Here is an 18,297-nt window from a genome sequence, read left to right as displayed (position 1 = left end):
AAAGGAGAAAAACAAATGAGGGAGGAGGAAGAAGAATGGAGGACAGAGAAGTAAACGGAGGAGAAAGTAAAGGAAAAAGGGACAAAAGGAAGGAGAGAAAAACAAGAATGGCGTATTAAAGAATAAATAAGAGAAGAACAGGGGAAGAAATGCAGGTATGCGTAAAGAAGGAATTACTACAGACATATAAGTAGGGTGATTAGATAATGATAATGATGATGGTGATGATAATGATGATGGTGATGATAATGATGATGATGATAATGATGGTGATGAAGAAGAACAAAAAGAGAAAGAGAAAGATGTTACAGGTTATAAGATTACAAATGAACGTGAACACCTGACCTCTATCTTTTTTTTTCTTTTTGTCTTTCCTCTCTCTATCGCCCTTGACTCCTCTCGGGACCTCCATACACAGTAACCTTTCTCAGGGCAGGAGGAGACAGACAAATGAAAGGTCACGCATATACTTGAGTGCTTTGTGAATACATGACGGTACCCTAAGTAAGAGGGAAGGTAAAAACGATATATAGAAAAATCTGCTAGTACGATAATAATAACCCCAACATCGACTATTAGTACGTACAACAACAGCAACTAAAATAACAACAGTAACAAGAACATTAATAATAATAATAATAATAATAATAATAATAATAATAATAATAATAATGATAGTAACCATAGTAAAATCACGAAGAATGGATGAAAAGATGAAAAAATGGAGAGGTGTATAATAATGCACAACTTTTATCTTTGAGGATTCTGAATTCATGCAATATTGTCTTTTTTTAAGAATTCCAATTAAGGACAGATTTTTTTTAAGTACTTATAATTATGTGTTAATAGAATAACAGATTCCTAAGGTATATTGTTCGTAAGGGAAATAGTCTTCCTTGGTTCCTAAACTCTCTCTCTCTCTCTCTCTCTCTCTCTCTCTCTCTCTCTCTCTCTCTCTCTCTCGTGAACAGCCTCTCCCCTCCACTAACAGCGATGGCCACGTATTCGCCCTTCTCCACAGATGAACATCTTTCCAGCCTCATACAACTTACCAGCGATAGTGTTTGCCAGTCTAGCAACCAACACTTCTTTTGTACATCATTAACCACACAATTCTTCGCTTGGAGAAATTTGAGCACGAACTCAATGAAGTGGCCTTCGTAACTTAGACTAACAGGTTATGTCGCGCGTCCGTGTCTCTCATATATGGTGGGGCATCTATATAAGTGCACTCATTGCTTTCCACGAGAAATGCATTAAATCACTACTTGTTTGGGATCTTTGCACTGTGTAATACGGCTATCTTTAAGGAACAGACACACTCATTTCCCGTAGACTATATTGTTTATGCTTCAAGACAGAAAATGGTACCAAATTTTTTCCGGGACAACTATGATAGCATGAATATATATATATATATATATATATATATATATATATATATATATATATATATATATATATATATATATATATATATATATATATATATATATATATATATATATATATATATATATATATATATATATATATATATATATATATATATATATATATATATATATATATATATATATATATATATATATATATATATATATATATATATATATATATATATATATATATATATATATATATATATATATATATATATATATATATATATATATATATATATATATATATATATATATATATATATATATATATATATATATATATATATATATATATCTGTCATGTGGTACTTTGATAGTCTAGTGAATATATATAATTAAATAGTAGAGAAAAGAATCATAGTTATCTTTATCCAAATGAACAGCTTTCAAACTTTTAAAGCTATTCAGTAAAAGCGAGTTTCTCCTGGCTGCGGCGGCTGCGTCACGCCTGGCCACCGCACACCATACTGATTTGGGAGCAGTAATGAGAACACCAAAAAAAGTTTACCATCATTTAATCACCCACAGAAACTTACTTAGTGGACATCAGTGGCCTGGCGCGAGTTCTCAGTGGCTCGTGTGGCTCACATGTCCTTCGTGAACGGGTTGTAGTATCTGGCAGGCGGGAGGGAAATGTGTTCAATGTTAGGAATTTATAGGTATTATACGTACTTACATCACACACATAAAGTTAGTACGCAGTGTAGTTATCTCATTTACTTTTTTTGTTCTTTTCCTTCTTTTTGTTTCTTTTTTTTTCTTTTTTTCTTTTTTTTTTTTCCAGGGAGGATAGTAACAATTTCGTCTTATATTATAACGATGTTCCACACACAACTACCCTTGCGACAGGCCAGTGCACGTTCACACTTCATGGTGGAAGCAATCATAGAAATCAAAGAGCAAACATATGTACTCCCTCGTAGAGATAAAATACATGTGATGTGACACGACAATACAAAAATAAGGAAGGGATTTGCATGAAATAGAAGTATATAATGAATAAACGACATAAAAAAGAATCCAAAGTAAATGAACACAGAAAACAGCGAGACTCACTTGGAAACGTGTTGTGCCATGCTGTCAGCGCGCAGCTTGAGAGCCTCCCACTCCCCCACCACGCCGCCCAGGTACTCGCGGATCCAGCGGGCGTCGTCGAGGTTTACCTGAGTCTGATACAATTCACAGAAGGATTTGCACGACCCCTCCGCGCCGCCCTCAGGATGCAGTTGTAGGCAACTCTCTGTATGCTTACGCACGTGGTCAGTGATCTGTGGGAGGCAAAGCGCCTTGACTCTTATGGCTGTGTACATTATAGTAAGTCTACATTATTCTGATGTCCTGTCTACTTGTTCTTCCATCTGTAGGCATTATGTCATTAGTGTATGCTTCCAGATATAACTAAGTATTAATAAGAAGATGCAAAATAAGAATAAGGTTTCAAATTTATTTTTTATTCCGTAGTACTTATCTTAAACTGCATTATAGAGGATGTTTCCTTACTTCTGCATATATAGCAATGTAATTAGAAACAAAATCATAGACACCTTTGCTCCTCACCTTCATCCTTTCAACAGTTCTCTCCTCTCGTATATGAAAATCTCGCCATACTCACCACATACTTATCGTAACAGGTGACGCCCATCCACTCAAAGGCGAGACACCCTCCGTCAGCTTTATCGAAGAAGCAGTCGATCTGGGTGTTCCTCCACTTCATCGTCTCCTTCTCCAGCCACACGCCGTATTCGATGTAATGCTTCAGTTGATTTGCCAGGTCCACCCACCACATCGAGACGTCCCCGCCCTCCACTGTATACGAGTCTGCGGCGTCCTGAGGTAGGATGAACCAGGAGAAAGTGAGGAGTGGTAGGAGAGACAGATAAGAAGTGTGACTGAAATAATATAACGATAAGAGCTGTGCGATGAAAGGGTTATATCTATCACCACAGTGAGGAGTTTGTTAGTACATGATGAGTCTGTGAAGGAAAATTATGCAATGAAACCAGTGATATGAAAAATAGGAAAAGAAAGTCTGAAGAACATTAAGTGCTTTTGAAACCATTATGATGTATATCCTTTACTGTTTCTGCTGACCTTGAGAATGAGGAGGTGCACGCTGGCGATGTCCGTGAAGTGGATGGCCATGGACCAGGGCATGAGGGCGGCCTCCACCAGGAAGCGGTTGGTGATGATGGAAGTGGTGATAGCGTCGGCGACAGTGTTCTTGTCAGGGTAGGTGCCGTCACTGGTCACCTCAGCGCGCTCATACCTGTGTGCGTCATGAGAGCCAGCGGAGTGTGCAGCTTCACATGCAGTTTTTTACTAGTGGTTCTTATAAGTCAACGGGATAAATCATTCATGAAAACACAATAGATAATCAAGTGTGCACAAATATTGATGCAGAACAGCAAGAAAAAGCAAATGTATTACAAAACTTAAAAAATCAATAAACGTTGGTTACTATGTTACTATGACTTTGGTGCAATACGTGTATGCTTATCAGATAGAAAAAAATATTTAGCAATTTGTGCATAAACAAAATTCCACTAAATAAACGAAGGATTGATTTTTCCTTTGATCTTTGACACCTTTGATTTTTTTTCAAGGAATGGATCAGTGAGTCTTTTTATTGTTATTTTTTTTCTTTTTGTCACCCTAAGGTCAGTATCGCTCTTACTCCTAAAACAGGAAAAAAAAAAAAAAAAACAAGGCTAGAGGAGTAAAAACACGAAGATAGAGAAACACAACAGTCTCCTACCAACCAACACTTACTTCTGCAGGAGGCTCACCAGGTCCTTTTTGTACATCTCCACCTGCTTCAAGTTCTGCTCGTTGATGAACTCTCCGCACACCTGCTCCACGTTGTCCTTGACGTGCTCCCAGTAGTTATCCTCGGGTTTGGGCTCCCAGGCGTGGATGATGGCCAGCAGCAGGGCGGACACGGACGGGTACGGTACCAGGCCAGCTAGGAACTTGGCCACCGCGATTCCCACCGTCGTCACTGTAAGGTGTTGGAGAGTGGACGAAGAGGTTTTCGTCTTTTATTAGATTTTACTGTGAGAGATTAAGGAAGAGAGTTTGTGTGCGTGTTTTTGTTTGCTTTGTCTGTTCGTTTGTTTTTTTGCTGTTTGTTTTGTTTGCTTGTTCGTGTATCAGTGTTTCATTCTAAGATACTTCCTTTTATCCACATTGTTCAATTGTCCTTCATAATTATTTTTCTTCCTTCTATTCACTCTCTTTTTGTGACCAAACATATGTGGATCGGGGTCTCATACTGAACATTATCTCTATTCTAAAAAAAAAAAAAAAAAGAAAGAAAGCTATCTATCTCTAGAAAACTGTCATAAATACTGATAATGTACAACACTTGCCATTTCATTTGCATAGCTACAGACAGTTAATTGCAGAAAAAAACAACCAATAAGGACTACATAATTTGAACTCCCCGATCCTTCTGCCAGCAATGAAGTGTCTCAGAATCATTCTCTTAATTTGCACCATATCATTTCACTAACCCTGAGAATAATTCATAGCAGCTGAAGAGTTAATGGATACGAGCATCGGTACTTTCATCCTGTGTCGAATCTATTTTAACAAGACCTCAATGAGCCACAAAGGTATGTATCGAGGTTTACCTCTCAATAATTAAACTCATATTCAAAAACGTTCTGCTCTCTCCCCACAACTGTTTTCAAATGCCACAGAGATAATTAATCCAGTTCTTAAAAGTGTTTCTGCTGTTAAAGATGTAGAAATCTTGTTGATGTGTCACTAGATCTAAACAAAAGAGAGGAAGAAGTGTCACTTTAACTAAAGCCTTAAGAAACTAGTGGATGTGTGGCGCAGAAATGTCTTCGAATACGGTCTTTATTCAACTCACATATCCCGTCAATGTCTGGCTCATCGGGGAAGGAGGTGACGTAGGCAGTGGAGGAGGGAAGACGAACGACCACTCCCAGTAAGACGATGACCGCCGCGCCCCACAACCAACTGGCCCGCATCGTGGCTTCTGCAGGCAGGCAGCAACAGCATGTCAATGGGTTGATCACCGAAAAGAGTCAATTAATGAACTGAAAGGCATGCTATTCCTAAGAACGTACTTTTGTGGTGTTATTTGAAATATACATATGGAAATTCATATATTTAGTAAGACAGACAGAGAGAGAGAGAGAGAGAGAGAGAGAGAGAGAGAGAGAGAGAGAGAGAGAGAGAGAGAGAGAGAAAGAGAAACAAAGACAATTTCGATATTGCACCCAATTTGGAAACATGAATAGCAAAGCATTGTTTTGCCTCAACAAAAATATCCAAACTCTATACATACTCATCTTTTATGATATGAAGTAAGTTTTACCACGTGACTTGTCCTAAATCATATTGACTCCTTAAAAAATGTCTGACCTTTTCCAATTACGATTGCGCGGGACGAGAGTGAGTGAGGGAGGATGACTGAAGCGTTGTGCGGCCTCAGGGAACAGTGAGACACCAAGCGATGGTGAGCCGAGCACACAAACGCAAGAGGGAGCGAAGGGGTTGGAGGGGCCGATTCTTCTGAGAACCTCACATTTGGTCTAAGGAAAGGAGAAAAATCAGTGGCCTCGGGAGGTATCGATAGGGTGAAGAGGGGGAGGAGTGGCACGAGTAGCTCTCGCCTTATCTTGGAAAACAAGTTGCGTCATTCGAAATTGAAACCACAATTTTGTTATTTCTTGAAACCTAAAGATAAGGTCAGCAAAACCCATCATATATGCAGCATTGTCTAAACAGATACTCGAAATCAATTTCATCGAACTTATTTATTACATTTATACTCGTACAGTACGTATGATGCTTGTTGACACCCCTTGAGACTCAACCAGGTGTTTTCACACGCCTCGGCCAGTGAACCTCCCGCTCTTATCATCTCTCAGTAACTACGCACTTGAGGCACGATGTTGCAATCACGTGTTCCAGTACACCAATAACCACTCCCCCCCCACACTCGGCTGGCCAATCAGCGCCGGGCAGACCACCTCCACGAACACTCTTGTCTGCCTTCAGAGTTGTCAGTCCCGCTCGCCCGCCGTCCCTTCAGAGACGAGGCTCTGAACACGATACATCCGTCACCAACTGAATCCCTAACGGGTAGGTTATGTTGATGAAAGGAAACTTTGCGTGATCATGAACAATTTTAAGAATATTGTGGTACCATAGATTTTATACAAATGAATATTTTTACATACTAACGTGTATTAGGTGTTGACAAACTTGCTTTGTATTGCATTACAAGTATTTTATATTTGTCATTAATCTATTATGAAACATATAAGAGAATCACATGATTCCTGTTAATTGTTTGTGTTCCTGTCATAGTTGAACTAGACAAGCCGTTTACTCTCCTGCATCACGTTCTTTCAAAGCAATGCGCGTGACGGTGCTGTGCGGCATGGTGGTGGCGGTGGTTGTGGCGACCGCGTCTCTGGGAGCAGCAGCGCCCAAGCAAAAGCCCCAACCCCTCGCTACCGAGACCATAGATGGCCGCAGTGAGTCCACGCAAGCTATGACTATTGTATAAGCTAGTGTTACAAAGAATGACAGCTATATGATTAGGCAAAAAGATCTTAAAAACAAAAGGATAAGCCAAGGAGAGAAAGAGAGAGGAAAAAGAAAAAAACAAAAACAAAAAAAACAGACTACTACCACAATATATTTCTCAGTGTGCCAAAACGGGACACAATACGTTCCTACACTTACAGATGCAGCCAGAATTAGGTTTAGTTACTTGCTTATATACTTAGCATACCAGCGATGCTACTTAGCTTGATATTAGCATATTATAGTTTCAGAGTTTATGTTTCATCTGAATGCCTTTTCTCACTTGACTTAGGGCGTTTCCTTGACAGAGTGACGTGGAAGAAACAGCTGAACTTCTCATGTAAGGCCTGAGTAAGCATTAAAGAAAGTGAATGACGAATAGAAAGCCACGTTTTCCTTAACTGAAAGTAATTTTTGAGAATGAGGCAAAACAAACACAAACAGTCCTTACTTATCATAATGAAATTCCTTCAGCTGTAGACAGTCACTACCAAAAAAAGGAAAAAATGCCTATGATGTTTAATATTATTTTTTGAAATGTGTAGGTTAAAGAAGTTTAGTTTACACTAGAGACGTCCTGGGTTCGAGTCTCTGGTAAAACAGAAGCAATGGTTTCGTCTTCTTTCATGTTGTGTTTGCCTGACACTGATAAATGCGGGACAATTCTGAGTTGTGATTTTACATTTCTGGTATGCACTAAAGACTAACAGTGCAGCCATGCTTGCTCATAAGGACTAGAATTCTGTATATCATGCACATCTTCAGAGTTAAAAAGCTAAGGTATAAAGCAAAAGATATTTTTTCTTTTTAAATTGTATAGCTTATGAAAAAAAAACAATCAAAAACAGATTTTGCTGTTGGACGTTATTAGTTTCGACGGCAAAATATTTTCTAAGAGGCCTCCTGACAGTATTTCAAAGGAGGCATTCGTCTTCCACAGAACATGATCATCAAAATTACAAGTAAAGATGTCACCTCAAAGCAGCGCTCTCTTTTTCAACCTCTCTTCTTTCTCCCTCGCTGTGTCAGAGACCACCATCGCCCTTGCCATCGTACACCAGCTGATCGGCCTCATCCCCGACGAGACAGTACAGCAGCTGCTCTACGTCATCCTGGAGGCGCTCACCACGGAGGACTTCGACTACTGGGGCGAGGTGAAGGACGAGGTAATGTCATTGGTGGGTCAGTACATCAACGAGCACAACATGAACCAGGTCAAGGTGTACCAGGAAGATTTGGCTACACTCATCGACAGGTCAGCACATATTGGTAGTTTTTCATTAACTAAGAGGCTGAATATCGATATCATTGTATTGTTGTAATCTTTTTGTGAGATTCTAATTTAAGTATTGCGGTAACATAGGTATTGATAATAGCCTTCTTTCTGTCTATCTTCCGTCTGTATTTTAATGAAGCTTAATTTGTGGATAAAACCATTAACCGGGGAATGCGATCAAAGAGTGCAGGTTGGATCGACAACTCACTTGTGAGGCATAGTGACGTCACTGAACTGACCTGAGTGAACGTGTTCAGTTTGTCCTGCTCCACACTCTCTTCTGTGACTAGTCAACACCCAGGTTACTACTCTACAAGATTAGTCATAGTTATTGATATGGCTAATGGAAAAACAAAAAAAGCAGCATGAATTAAGCCAGATAACACTCATGAAGTGTTAAAAGCAGGAGTCTTGAAGTAATACTAAAATTACACTTGGCGCTGGTCAGGCCACATCTTGACTATGCGGTACAATTCTGGTCCCCACATTTCAGGAAGGACATACCTCTGTTGGAGTTAGTGCAATTGAGGATGACTAATAAGATACAGGGAATGAGAGATATTCCCTGTGAAGAGAGACTGAAAAACTTAATTTGCATTCCTTAGAGAGACGTAGGTTAAGAGGAGACCTGATAGAAGTATTTAAGTGGTATAATGGTTTTAACAGAGGGGACATGAATGTAGTTCTTAGGATCAGTAGGGGGGACAGAACCAGATATAATGGGTTTAAACTTGAAAAATTCAGGTTTAGGAAAGAAATGGGAAGAAACTGGTTTTCAAATAGAGTGGTTGATGAGTGGAACGGTCTCAGTGGTCATGTAGTCAGGGCTGAGTCAATATATAGGGAGCTTTAAAAGAAGGTTAGATAAATTCATGGATGGGGAAGATAGATGGTATTAGATAGTTTAAGCATGCTGGGACTGCCTCGTATAGGTCTGGCGGCCTCTTGCAGCTTCCCTCTTTTCTTATGTTCTTATGTTCTTTTGTTCAGGCGAAATTCATCCAACCTAGAGATTGAGTTGGGAAGTGCATGATTGACGCCAGCGTGATATTATGAAACCGGGAATTCCCCGCCGTACGTTCGACCTGTACTCTTTAAATCATAAAACTAACTCCATGAAGTGTGGAAGGATCAATAGCTCATTTGACTATTAGCAAGATATACAAAGTTTCATCTCTGAAGAGTTATCAGTAAAATTACTTCATGAAATAGAACGACGTATATAAAGGACTATAATGCATCTGTTGCCAGTGATCTCTAAGTGACATTTCCGTCCTTGCCTTCCTCCAATAAACCTCCATCTCTCGCTCCCTTCCCTCCCATCTCACTTAGCCCAACCTCTTGCCCTTTTAGTATTTTTCAACGTAGTCTTCTTTCATTGTTGTCGTCTTTTTTTTTTATTATTATTCACCTCTCGCTTTTATAACCCTCCGGCTTCCTTCACTTCCCAACATCTCTGTACTCTAGTTTCTCTTACATTGTCTTCTATATCCTTACCTTATTCCTTCGCATCCTTACCTTCAGTGAACCCTACCGCTTTCTCTCCTTCATTACTTTCCCCACACGCCCACTAACTATTTTCACGCTCTTCAAAGGTACAACGAGGCCCCCGCTGAGAGTGACAACTATCCCGACAAAAACAAGCAAGCAGCGGCGCTCTCCACCTCCATCATCACTCACCGCTACCTGGTGGAGGCCGCCCTTCTTCCCGAGTCAATGATCCTTCACTTCCAAGATATTTCCTCAATCCATGCTGTGGTTCTCAAGGTCAGTCAAGTGCTCAGTTGATGGTAAACTTGACTGAATGACCAAATGATTGACAAATTAATTGAATGGTGAGGGAATGAATGACTGCTTGAATGACTGAGTGACTCTGTGAGTGATTGACCGAATGCATGATCAATTGATGGACTAATCATTTCACTAACCACCTGAATGATTAATGCACTTCCATCACAGATGGCCTGTGATGGAAGTGCATCAAGAGGTCAGGGCACAAACGATGGAGATGGTATGAAAAAGTAAAATAAACGGGATGGACGGTATGGTAGGTAATGCATGGTGAATGCTTGGAATATGTAAGATGGGAGGAGCAGCACGGGCAAAATAGATAGCGATGGCATGCGTCTCTCACCATTCTCTCTCTCTATTCATATTCATATAGTATCCCTGATCAATAATTAGAAGGCCTTATTTTGTTCAATTAACTATGATTTTGTTAATTCCTTAATATACATTTATCTGAATATTAACTTTGTTTCTCCCCCATCCCCACCGAGCTGTTTCATTGTTTAATATTCCGTACATTTGAAACATCATTGTGAAAAACATTCTTTATCATTTCACATTTTTTACTTTTTCTACTTTTCACACCAGTGCATCTACAGTTTCAGTTTGCATGTACCTTTTGTATATGAAATATGAAGATATAATGTCGTGTTTTGAAACAAATCACCGAAATATTTATATCAAGGGTATTATTCATAGCATGAAACTTTATCATTGAGCCTAAGCGGTCACCGGACGTAAGTGAGGTTTAGACTGCCACAAATATGAGATAAATGAACAAATGGTGACATATTCTTTTTCTTTTCTTTAAAAGAATAAGCATCACACTGGAATAAACAAGTAAAATTGGCGACACATGCTGCAGCTGCGTGGTCTTGCCGTTCATTTCAAACTAAAAAGATTATTCTGTAATTTTACAAAATTTGGTTTAGAAACTCCCAGAGTGGGAAAATTTGACAGTTACACATCAGACTAATGAGTACTGTAGCTCCATCACTCTCTAATGAAATCATCACACAAACACTGACGAACAGAATTAAGCAAGGAATGGACGGTGTTCCTTTAGAACAGGGGTTCTCAATCTGGGGTTCGCAAACGCCCTGGGGGTTTACAAGGAAATTTCCAGGGGAACTTAGATGGCTGATTTAATGATACATCCTTTGCAGAATACCTTTTCCTATTGAGTTAGTGTCAGTCACTAAACTAACATTCTGTTTGATGTCAAATTATTGAGGGTTCGGATAGATGGTCTTATAACTCAGAGGGTTCTTAACGAGAAAAAGGTTGAGAACCCCTGAAGATATAGTCTAAAGGCATAAACATTTCCTCCTACATTGCCCAGCCTACACCAATGAAAGATCCAAACACCTCAATTGACAGCGTTCTTACCCAGAAAATGAAAAAAACCTCATTGGAAAATTACTTTTTGAAAAATCTAGTATAGAAGAAAATACAGAAATAATATAATTTTTCTTTGGAAAAAAGAGGACATAAAATAAAAAGTTTAAATAATAATTAATTACAGGTAAAAACCCAGACAAAGCCAAAAACAAAACACATCAGGAAATGCCGATATCCAGGCTACACTTTTGCCTATCAACTGAACTGATCTGAATACCATGTTCAGGCTATGGGAAGACAGAGCACAGTGATGAAAACACTACAGTATCCTTGGACTATTTCTGTTTCGGCCGCTAATTTTCTTGTTTTTCTCATAAAGAAAACCGAATAAATATTGCTCTACTCATTCCTTGTGAAGAATTAACCTCTGCAGAAGTGAGGTAAAATGTATGTTAAGGTTCCGTGCTGTATTTAAGTCTTTAGAAATGAATGATATTGGTACACCAGACAATTATGTTTTGCTCTACATTATGATGTTAGTCATATAAACTCAAGTAACTATAAAGAAATACCATGGAAAAATAAAAACAGAAAAATACTGGAAGGAGTAAAAGTATGGTAAATCAATAGATACATCGTAATACAGTGTTTAAAGACGACTACTCTGTACCACGAGACGATGCTGACCCACTCCTAAATTAAACCAACCTGCGAACACTGAAAATATGACAGTTTGTGTCCTCGCCTATTGACGTTAATCAAAGTATTACGATTTATTCACAATAGTAATATATTACACTCAAACGGAACACGGGCCTGATGTGTTTGAGATGTGGCATTATGTTATAGTATAGCGACTGTTTAGGACCGTAAAACTATAGGTTCAGATAAATAAACAATAATGTTATCTATCAATTTTCGGTCTTACAGGGGAAAATTACAAATGTTGATGCATTTTTTTTATAGTCCTCTTTGCTTCTTGAAAAGGTGCATGAACTTAGAAAAGGTTGAAGAACAATAAACTATACCCTGAGAAAAAAAGTATAGTAAGAGAGATAAGATAAAAATTACCAACATCTCTATAATTACGGAGGCTAAGAATAATACCAAGAATTAAGTAATTCAGAGATAACGAAACGAACGACGATCACGAGAGCTTCCACGATAACAGTATGTATGATAAAATGTGATTCCAGATTCTTCAATAGCGCTCCGAGTTTCCAAAATAACAGTGGCATTCCAGTTTCTTTGATAGCGATGCGAGTTTCCAAAATACGTTACCATTCCTCGATAATGATGCCATTCCAGTTTCCACAATAATAATGCAAGTTTCCACGATCAAGATGCAATTCCAGTTTCCACGGTAACGATGCGGGTTTCCACGATGTCGATGCGGTTCCAGTTCTCACGATGCGATTTCACGACACAATATTGAAGTCCACTTGCCTACACAGGTACTGGGACGAACCCTTTCACCCCGTAAGGTCCACCCAGACCCTTGGGTGCGAGTAGAGTGACGCTGCCACCTTCCTGCGCCGCAATTGAAGTTCACTTGCCTACACCGGTACTGGGACGAACCCTTTCACCCCGTAAGGGTCCACCCCACACCCTTAGGTGCGAGGAGAGTGGCGCTGCCACCTCACTGCGACGCAATTGAAGTTCACTTGCCTACACAGGTACTGAGACGAACCCTTTCACCCCGTAAGGGTTCACCCCAGACCCTTGAGTGCGAGGAGAGTGACGCTGCCACCTCACTGCGCCTCACACGGGTAGCCATGAGCAATGACCCGCCACACACCACTCCCCAAACACTGTCAGTGAGTCCTTTTCACCCCGTAAAGGACCACTGGTATTGTCAGTGCCTGGTGCATGGCGCACAGCGTGCCCTCGTTCATGGCGAGTTGTTCAGCACGGTGTCATTATAAGCAGAGGTCCTGTACACACCACTCACCACCAGACTCTATGCAAGGAGCCCTTATCACCCCTTAAAGGCCCCTCACGGCATCATCTGGTGGACGGTAGACACGGCAGACTGCTTAAGGCGACCCCTTGCCTAGTGTGAGGCGCTGCAAGTTGACGACAACCAGTGAGCTTGAAGCCGCAAAGGAAAATGAGTCCACGTTAACAATGGGATTCCACGACAGGTTGCGATTCCAGTGTCCACGGTAAAGATGTGTTGTCGAGGATAACGATCCGTTTATCGAGGCTAACGATGCGGCGATGGCGATGGCGAAACGATTCAAAGTATTATTACCTACACAGGTACTGGGACGAAACTTTTCACCCGAAAGGGTCAACCCCAGTCCCGTGGTTATGAGAGCAGTGACGATGCAACCTTGCAATGCCTCACACGGGTCGCCATGAGCAATGACCCGCCACACACCACTCCCCAAACACTGTCATGAAGTGAGTCCTTTTTACCTAACCTAACCTAACCTAACCTAACGTAAAGGACCACTGGTACTGTCAGTGCCTGGCTCATGGCGCACAGCGTGCCCTCGTTCATGGCGAGTTGTTCAGCCCGGTGTCATTATAAGCAGGGGACCCGTACACACCACTCACCACCAGACTCTATGCAAGGAGCCCTTATCACCCCTTTAGGGCCCCTCACGGCACCATCTGGTGAGTGGTAGACATTGATCTCTTGCTTATGGCGACCCTTGCCTAGTGTGAGGCGCTGCAAGTGGACGACTAGTAGTGAAGCTTGAGGCCACCAAGGAAAAGAAGGACCTGCAGCCAGTTCCTGCCTTGGGCCCCAGGCCGGACCCGACAGCCACCTCCTTCCCCGTGCGGCGCCCAAGGCCGTCACGGCCCTCAACAACTTTAGGCCGAAAGTTCTCAATCGTCGTTTAAATTTTGATTCGAATATAAAATCGTCGATGGTAAATGAAAAATAGCTTTGGTCTGAAAGTGTGCAAGAGTTAGCTGATTAATGAAACAAGGTGAGGCAGCTTTGCTCCGGAGTATTTAGTGTACTTTGCATGTTGCTGCCGTGAATGTGTACGTGTTTGTAGATAACTGGATAGAAACAGTAGACCAATGGTAGTTGTGTAACTATTGGGGAACTTTTGAAAATTAGTTAAGCTTCTGGATAGAGTGGATGAGTGCACACAGGTTTGCTTGTCTTATACATAAACTGCCACCTGTAGACATAATTTTTTCTATTTTATGCTCTTAGAAAAAAAGCAAACTTAGTTTCCTTTATTTCCCTGATCACAATGACGTGTAAATATCAATGTTTCAAATATAAGGAAACACTAGGAGAGGACCCAAACTCCCGTTGAAGTTGCCAGATTCAACAGATATCGTAATATTTCACAGAAAAGATGGTCAACTGCATATCGTATATTTTTGGATATTCTTCTGTCACATAAGGAGATATCAAGATAGGTAAAGTATTTTCAAACATGTATCTACGACAAAAAACGCTATAATAGTAGAGTTAGGTTATAACTATGCATTGTGTTTTTATATACCATCTAGCTCTATTCCTGGGACAAAAATTACTTCTTCCTCAATTGATAACTCGAAGTTGGTATGATATTTTCTTTCCTTCTAGGTTAGTAAGTAGACTACAAGACACCATGAACATAATATGAAACCCCATAAATGAGTTTATTTTCATAACTTAGAAATCAAAGTCTGATAATGAGATTGTCAATTGCTAACCAAACCGTTCTGCATAGACGTCTTCAGCGTCATAGAGACCTAATCATGTTAGTTCATGGACAGTGGCCATCCTGACAGCGCGAAACCCCAGGGGTTCATAAGAAAATTTTCAGGGATACTTAGATGGCTGATCTAACATAATCCTTTGCAGTACCATTGCATATTGAGTTCCATGTTCCATGTGATAATATTGGGGGTTCGGGTAGATGTCGGTCTTATAACTCAGGGGTTTCTTAACGATAAAAAGTTTGAAAACCCCTGCTTTAGAATTACAATTCTTCCACCATCATAATCTAGGTTCGAAAACTTTCATCGTTTAGCTGAAAAGCTCAACAAACAGTTACGTTTCCTAAATCAAGGAATACCGCTGGCTCTGTATCGTCATCAATAGAAACTACAGTATCGTTAAACCTGCCATTTTTTGGCATTGCTTCATTCACCAAACGAAGCACATTAATCTTCATCCTCGCCGTATCTTACACGCACACTTATTTTTTTTCTCCCACGTATGTGGTGCCAACATTTAGGACGCTGCCGAAACATACTCGTACGAGGGATTGCCACCATCCCGCTGGTGGGTGGACCTGGACGAAGAACTGGACCACTACATCGTTTACGGGAAAAATCTGAGGAAGAGCTTGAAGGAGACACGCTTGGCACTGGTCACCTGTCACGTGGATCGCGCTGACGGTATCTGCACAGCATTCGAGTGGGCCGGCGCACAATGCTACGATACTTTTACTGTGAGTAGTAGTAGTAGTAGTAGTAGTAGTAGTAGTAGTAGTAGTAGTAAAGAAGTAGCGGCAGCAGCAGCAGCAGCAGGAGCATTATTATTATTATTATTATTATTATTATTATTATCATTACTATTTTTGTTGTTATTATTATAATAAAAATAATAATAATAATAATTATTATAATAATAATAATAGTAATTATTGTTATCATTATTATATTATTATTATTATTATTGTTGTTGTTGTTATTATTATTATTAGTAGTAGTAGTGGTAGTATTTTAGAATTTATTGATGTTATAGCTAATCGTAAGATATCATGATAATTCTAAACATTAGTGTGTGTCTTGAGGGGGGACGATAGGGGACTATCTTTTACAGAGCATAGAACAACATGTACAGGTAACAAAGAAAATTCAGCCCTACAACAAAAAGTGAATGTATTGTGACGTGTGCAGGACACACAAGTTTGAGTTCACACAGCACTGCGTTGCGTAACTGAGTCTGTTGCCCATGGCTTATGTTCACACCGAAATCGATAATGATTATACGAGTTACCTAAGAATCACCTGTCAACTATCTCTCTCTCTCTCTCTCTGTATAACCTCCCGCTTTAAACAGGCCATAGACGCCGTGACAGGAGAGCAGTCAGTATGCAAGCAGCTTGAAGGATCCAGCGACTGCGAGAAACACTGTGACCTCTTCCGCGCACACAAGGAACGCGAGGTGGACCTTTTCACGTCTACCAAGGTCAATGACGTCATCAGCGGGTGGGAAAAACTCAAGGAAATCGCCTCGTCTAATGCTGCTATGGCCTCCAGGTGGGTTGCTCTTTTTTTTTTTTTTTTTTATCAGTGGGGCCTCTCAAATCTTACTGATGTTTCCTCCATATGTCACTTGCTTGTGTCATTTTCTTAAATATTTATTTATTTTCATTGTCCTTCATCTTGCTATTTCTTCGCCACTGATATCATCATAGGTGCTCTGACAAGGGGCAATGATTCATTAAGCTCAGGAACGTATTCAGAAAGGTTTCAGTCTTTCAACGATTATTTTTCGCAGGCTTTAGTGAAAGTTGCTAAGATTTCAAAGTGTTCTCGAGATTGGAATGCTAGTTTAACAAAGATTTTGCACCATCAATAATAGAGAGAGAGAGAGAGAGAGAGAGAGAGAGAGAGAGAGAGAGAGAGAGAGAGAGAGAGAGAGAGAGAGAGAGAGAATTATAAAAACATAACTTGTTCCTACGTTTTTTTTTTTTTTAATTAATCCAAGTGGTAAGCCAGTGTTTCTAAATATGAGCCGTTACAGAAACTATAGTCTTGGAAGCAATCCGCCGAAAGAGCTTATGAAAGTTTGTTATATAATGTGGATGATTTTTGTTAACATTAATAATTTTCCCCTTGTACCACCTACAGATACTACAACCCAAAGAAGCAATACTAAGCCACCACCACCAAACACGAGGCCATGGCACAAGCGAGGACACAGCACGGTCATTACACAACTTCACTCTGCTGTGTCCACCGTCATTAAAAGTTCAATAATATTCGTGTGGTCTTGTCCTTTCATTGTACCGAACCTTCCAGCTGCAATATCAGAGCATGACTTTCTTTATATGCAGTCTAATTCAAGTAAACACACACACACACACACACACACACTTACTAAAAGGAGTCTACCACATGTTCACAGAAGAGCATGAGCCTCAATTGTGGTAAGTTGTCCATTACTATTTTATGTTTTAACAGTACGTACATTAATAAATAATAGTTATACAGTACCGCTAATGTTAGCATAGGCAGAAGAACAGAGTAGGAGACATTGTTACATTTCAAGTAGCATCAGTATACTATAATATGTCTTAAGACACACTGCTGTAGCCTTAAATTTCAAAATGTCTCGGAGATTAGCAAATCAAAGAATTTCCCCAGTTATATGGCTCACTACAGCCGTCCCCTACTTCATGTCCGCCCCCACTATTTTAAATGAATCAGTGCTCATGTAGTACTGTACTACTACAACTATCACCATTACTTATACTGTTGTCAGGCAAGCTGAAGATATGGTACAGTTAGGTTTCTAATTTCTTACCTGTTTTGTAATTAAAGTGATGTTTATCCCATCCCCCCCCCTCTCTCTCTCTCTCTCTCTCTGCACATTCAGAACACACGCTTGGCTTCACAAGCCAGAGGACCGGGATTCGATTCCCTGGCCGGGTGGAGATATTTGGGTGTGTCTCCTTTCACGTGTAGCCCCTGTTCACCTAGCAGTGAGTAGGTACGGGATGTAAATCAAGGAGTTGTGACCTTGTTGTCCCGGTGTGTGGTGTGTGCCTGGTCTCAGGCCTATCCGAAGATCGGAAATAATGAGCTCTGAGCTGTTCTGTAGGGTAACGTCTGGCTGTCTCGTCAGAGACTGCAGCAGATCAAACAGTGAAACACACACACACACATAGACAAACATACAAACATTTT

General features: G+C 40.2%; 2 protein-coding genes across 3 annotated transcripts; one reads left to right on the top strand and one right to left on the bottom strand.

Moving 5' to 3' along the window:
• Nucleotides 1–1,944: 1,944 nt before the first annotated feature.
• On the bottom strand, nucleotides 1,945–6,001 carry LOC123514713. 2 transcript variants are annotated; one of them, XM_045272784.1, is made up of 7 exons: nucleotides 5,841–6,001; nucleotides 5,323–5,451; nucleotides 4,215–4,443; nucleotides 3,537–3,711; nucleotides 3,058–3,273; nucleotides 2,502–2,713; nucleotides 1,945–2,060 (listed from the first exon to the last, which is right to left on the bottom strand). In XM_045272784.1, exons 2-7 carry the CDS (start codon nucleotides 5,441–5,443, stop codon nucleotides 2,030–2,032), a joined length of 984 nt encoding a protein of 327 aa, XP_045128719.1. In that variant the 5' UTR covers nucleotides 5,444–5,451; nucleotides 5,841–6,001; the 3' UTR covers nucleotides 1,945–2,029. The 2 variants fall into 2 exon arrangements, with proteins under 2 accessions (XP_045128719.1, XP_045128718.1); XM_045272783.1 differs by lacking the exon at nucleotides 5,841–6,001 and adding an exon at nucleotides 5,764–5,784.
• Nucleotides 6,002–6,403: 402 nt separating this feature from the next.
• LOC123514714 lies at nucleotides 6,404–17,371 on the top strand. The gene is made up of 7 exons (XM_045272785.1): nucleotides 6,404–6,563; nucleotides 6,839–6,961; nucleotides 8,043–8,268; nucleotides 9,885–10,056; nucleotides 15,615–15,830; nucleotides 16,445–16,644; nucleotides 17,239–17,371. The coding sequence occupies exons 2-7, from the start codon at nucleotides 6,841–6,843 to the stop codon at nucleotides 17,264–17,266; spliced, it is 963 nt and encodes a 320-aa protein (XP_045128720.1). The 5' UTR covers nucleotides 6,404–6,563; nucleotides 6,839–6,840; the 3' UTR covers nucleotides 17,267–17,371.
• The last annotated feature ends 926 nt before the right edge of the window (nucleotides 17,372–18,297 follow it).

This window comes from Portunus trituberculatus, chromosome 38, assembly GCF_017591435.1.
Source record: "Portunus trituberculatus isolate SZX2019 chromosome 38, ASM1759143v1, whole genome shotgun sequence".
Classification (NCBI taxonomy): domain Eukaryota; kingdom Metazoa; phylum Arthropoda; class Malacostraca; order Decapoda; family Portunidae; genus Portunus; species Portunus trituberculatus.
The sequence above is the reverse complement of the archived record's forward strand: the minus strand, read 5'-3'. Positions and strand labels throughout refer to the sequence as shown.

Coding starts and splice junctions, on each gene's coding strand:
- LOC123514713 (XM_045272783.1), bottom strand. Junction 3,712..4,214: donor CTGGTGAGCCTCCTGCAGAA/GTAAGTGTTGGT, acceptor TGACGCACACAG/GTATGAGCGCGCTGAGGTGA. Junction 2,061..2,501: donor ATGGCACAACACGTTTCCAA/GTGAGTCTCGCT, acceptor CCCGCCTGCCAG/ATACTACAACCCGTTCACGA.
- LOC123514714 (XM_045272785.1), top strand. CDS start 6,841: ATGCGCGTGACGGTGCTGTGCGGCATGGTGGTGGCGGTGGTTGTGGCG. Junction 10,057..15,614: donor TCCATGCTGTGGTTCTCAAG/GTCAGTCAAGTG, acceptor GCCAACATTTAG/GACGCTGCCGAAACATACTC. Junction 15,831..16,444: donor AATGCTACGATACTTTTACT/GTGAGTAGTAGT, acceptor CGCTTTAAACAG/GCCATAGACGCCGTGACAGG.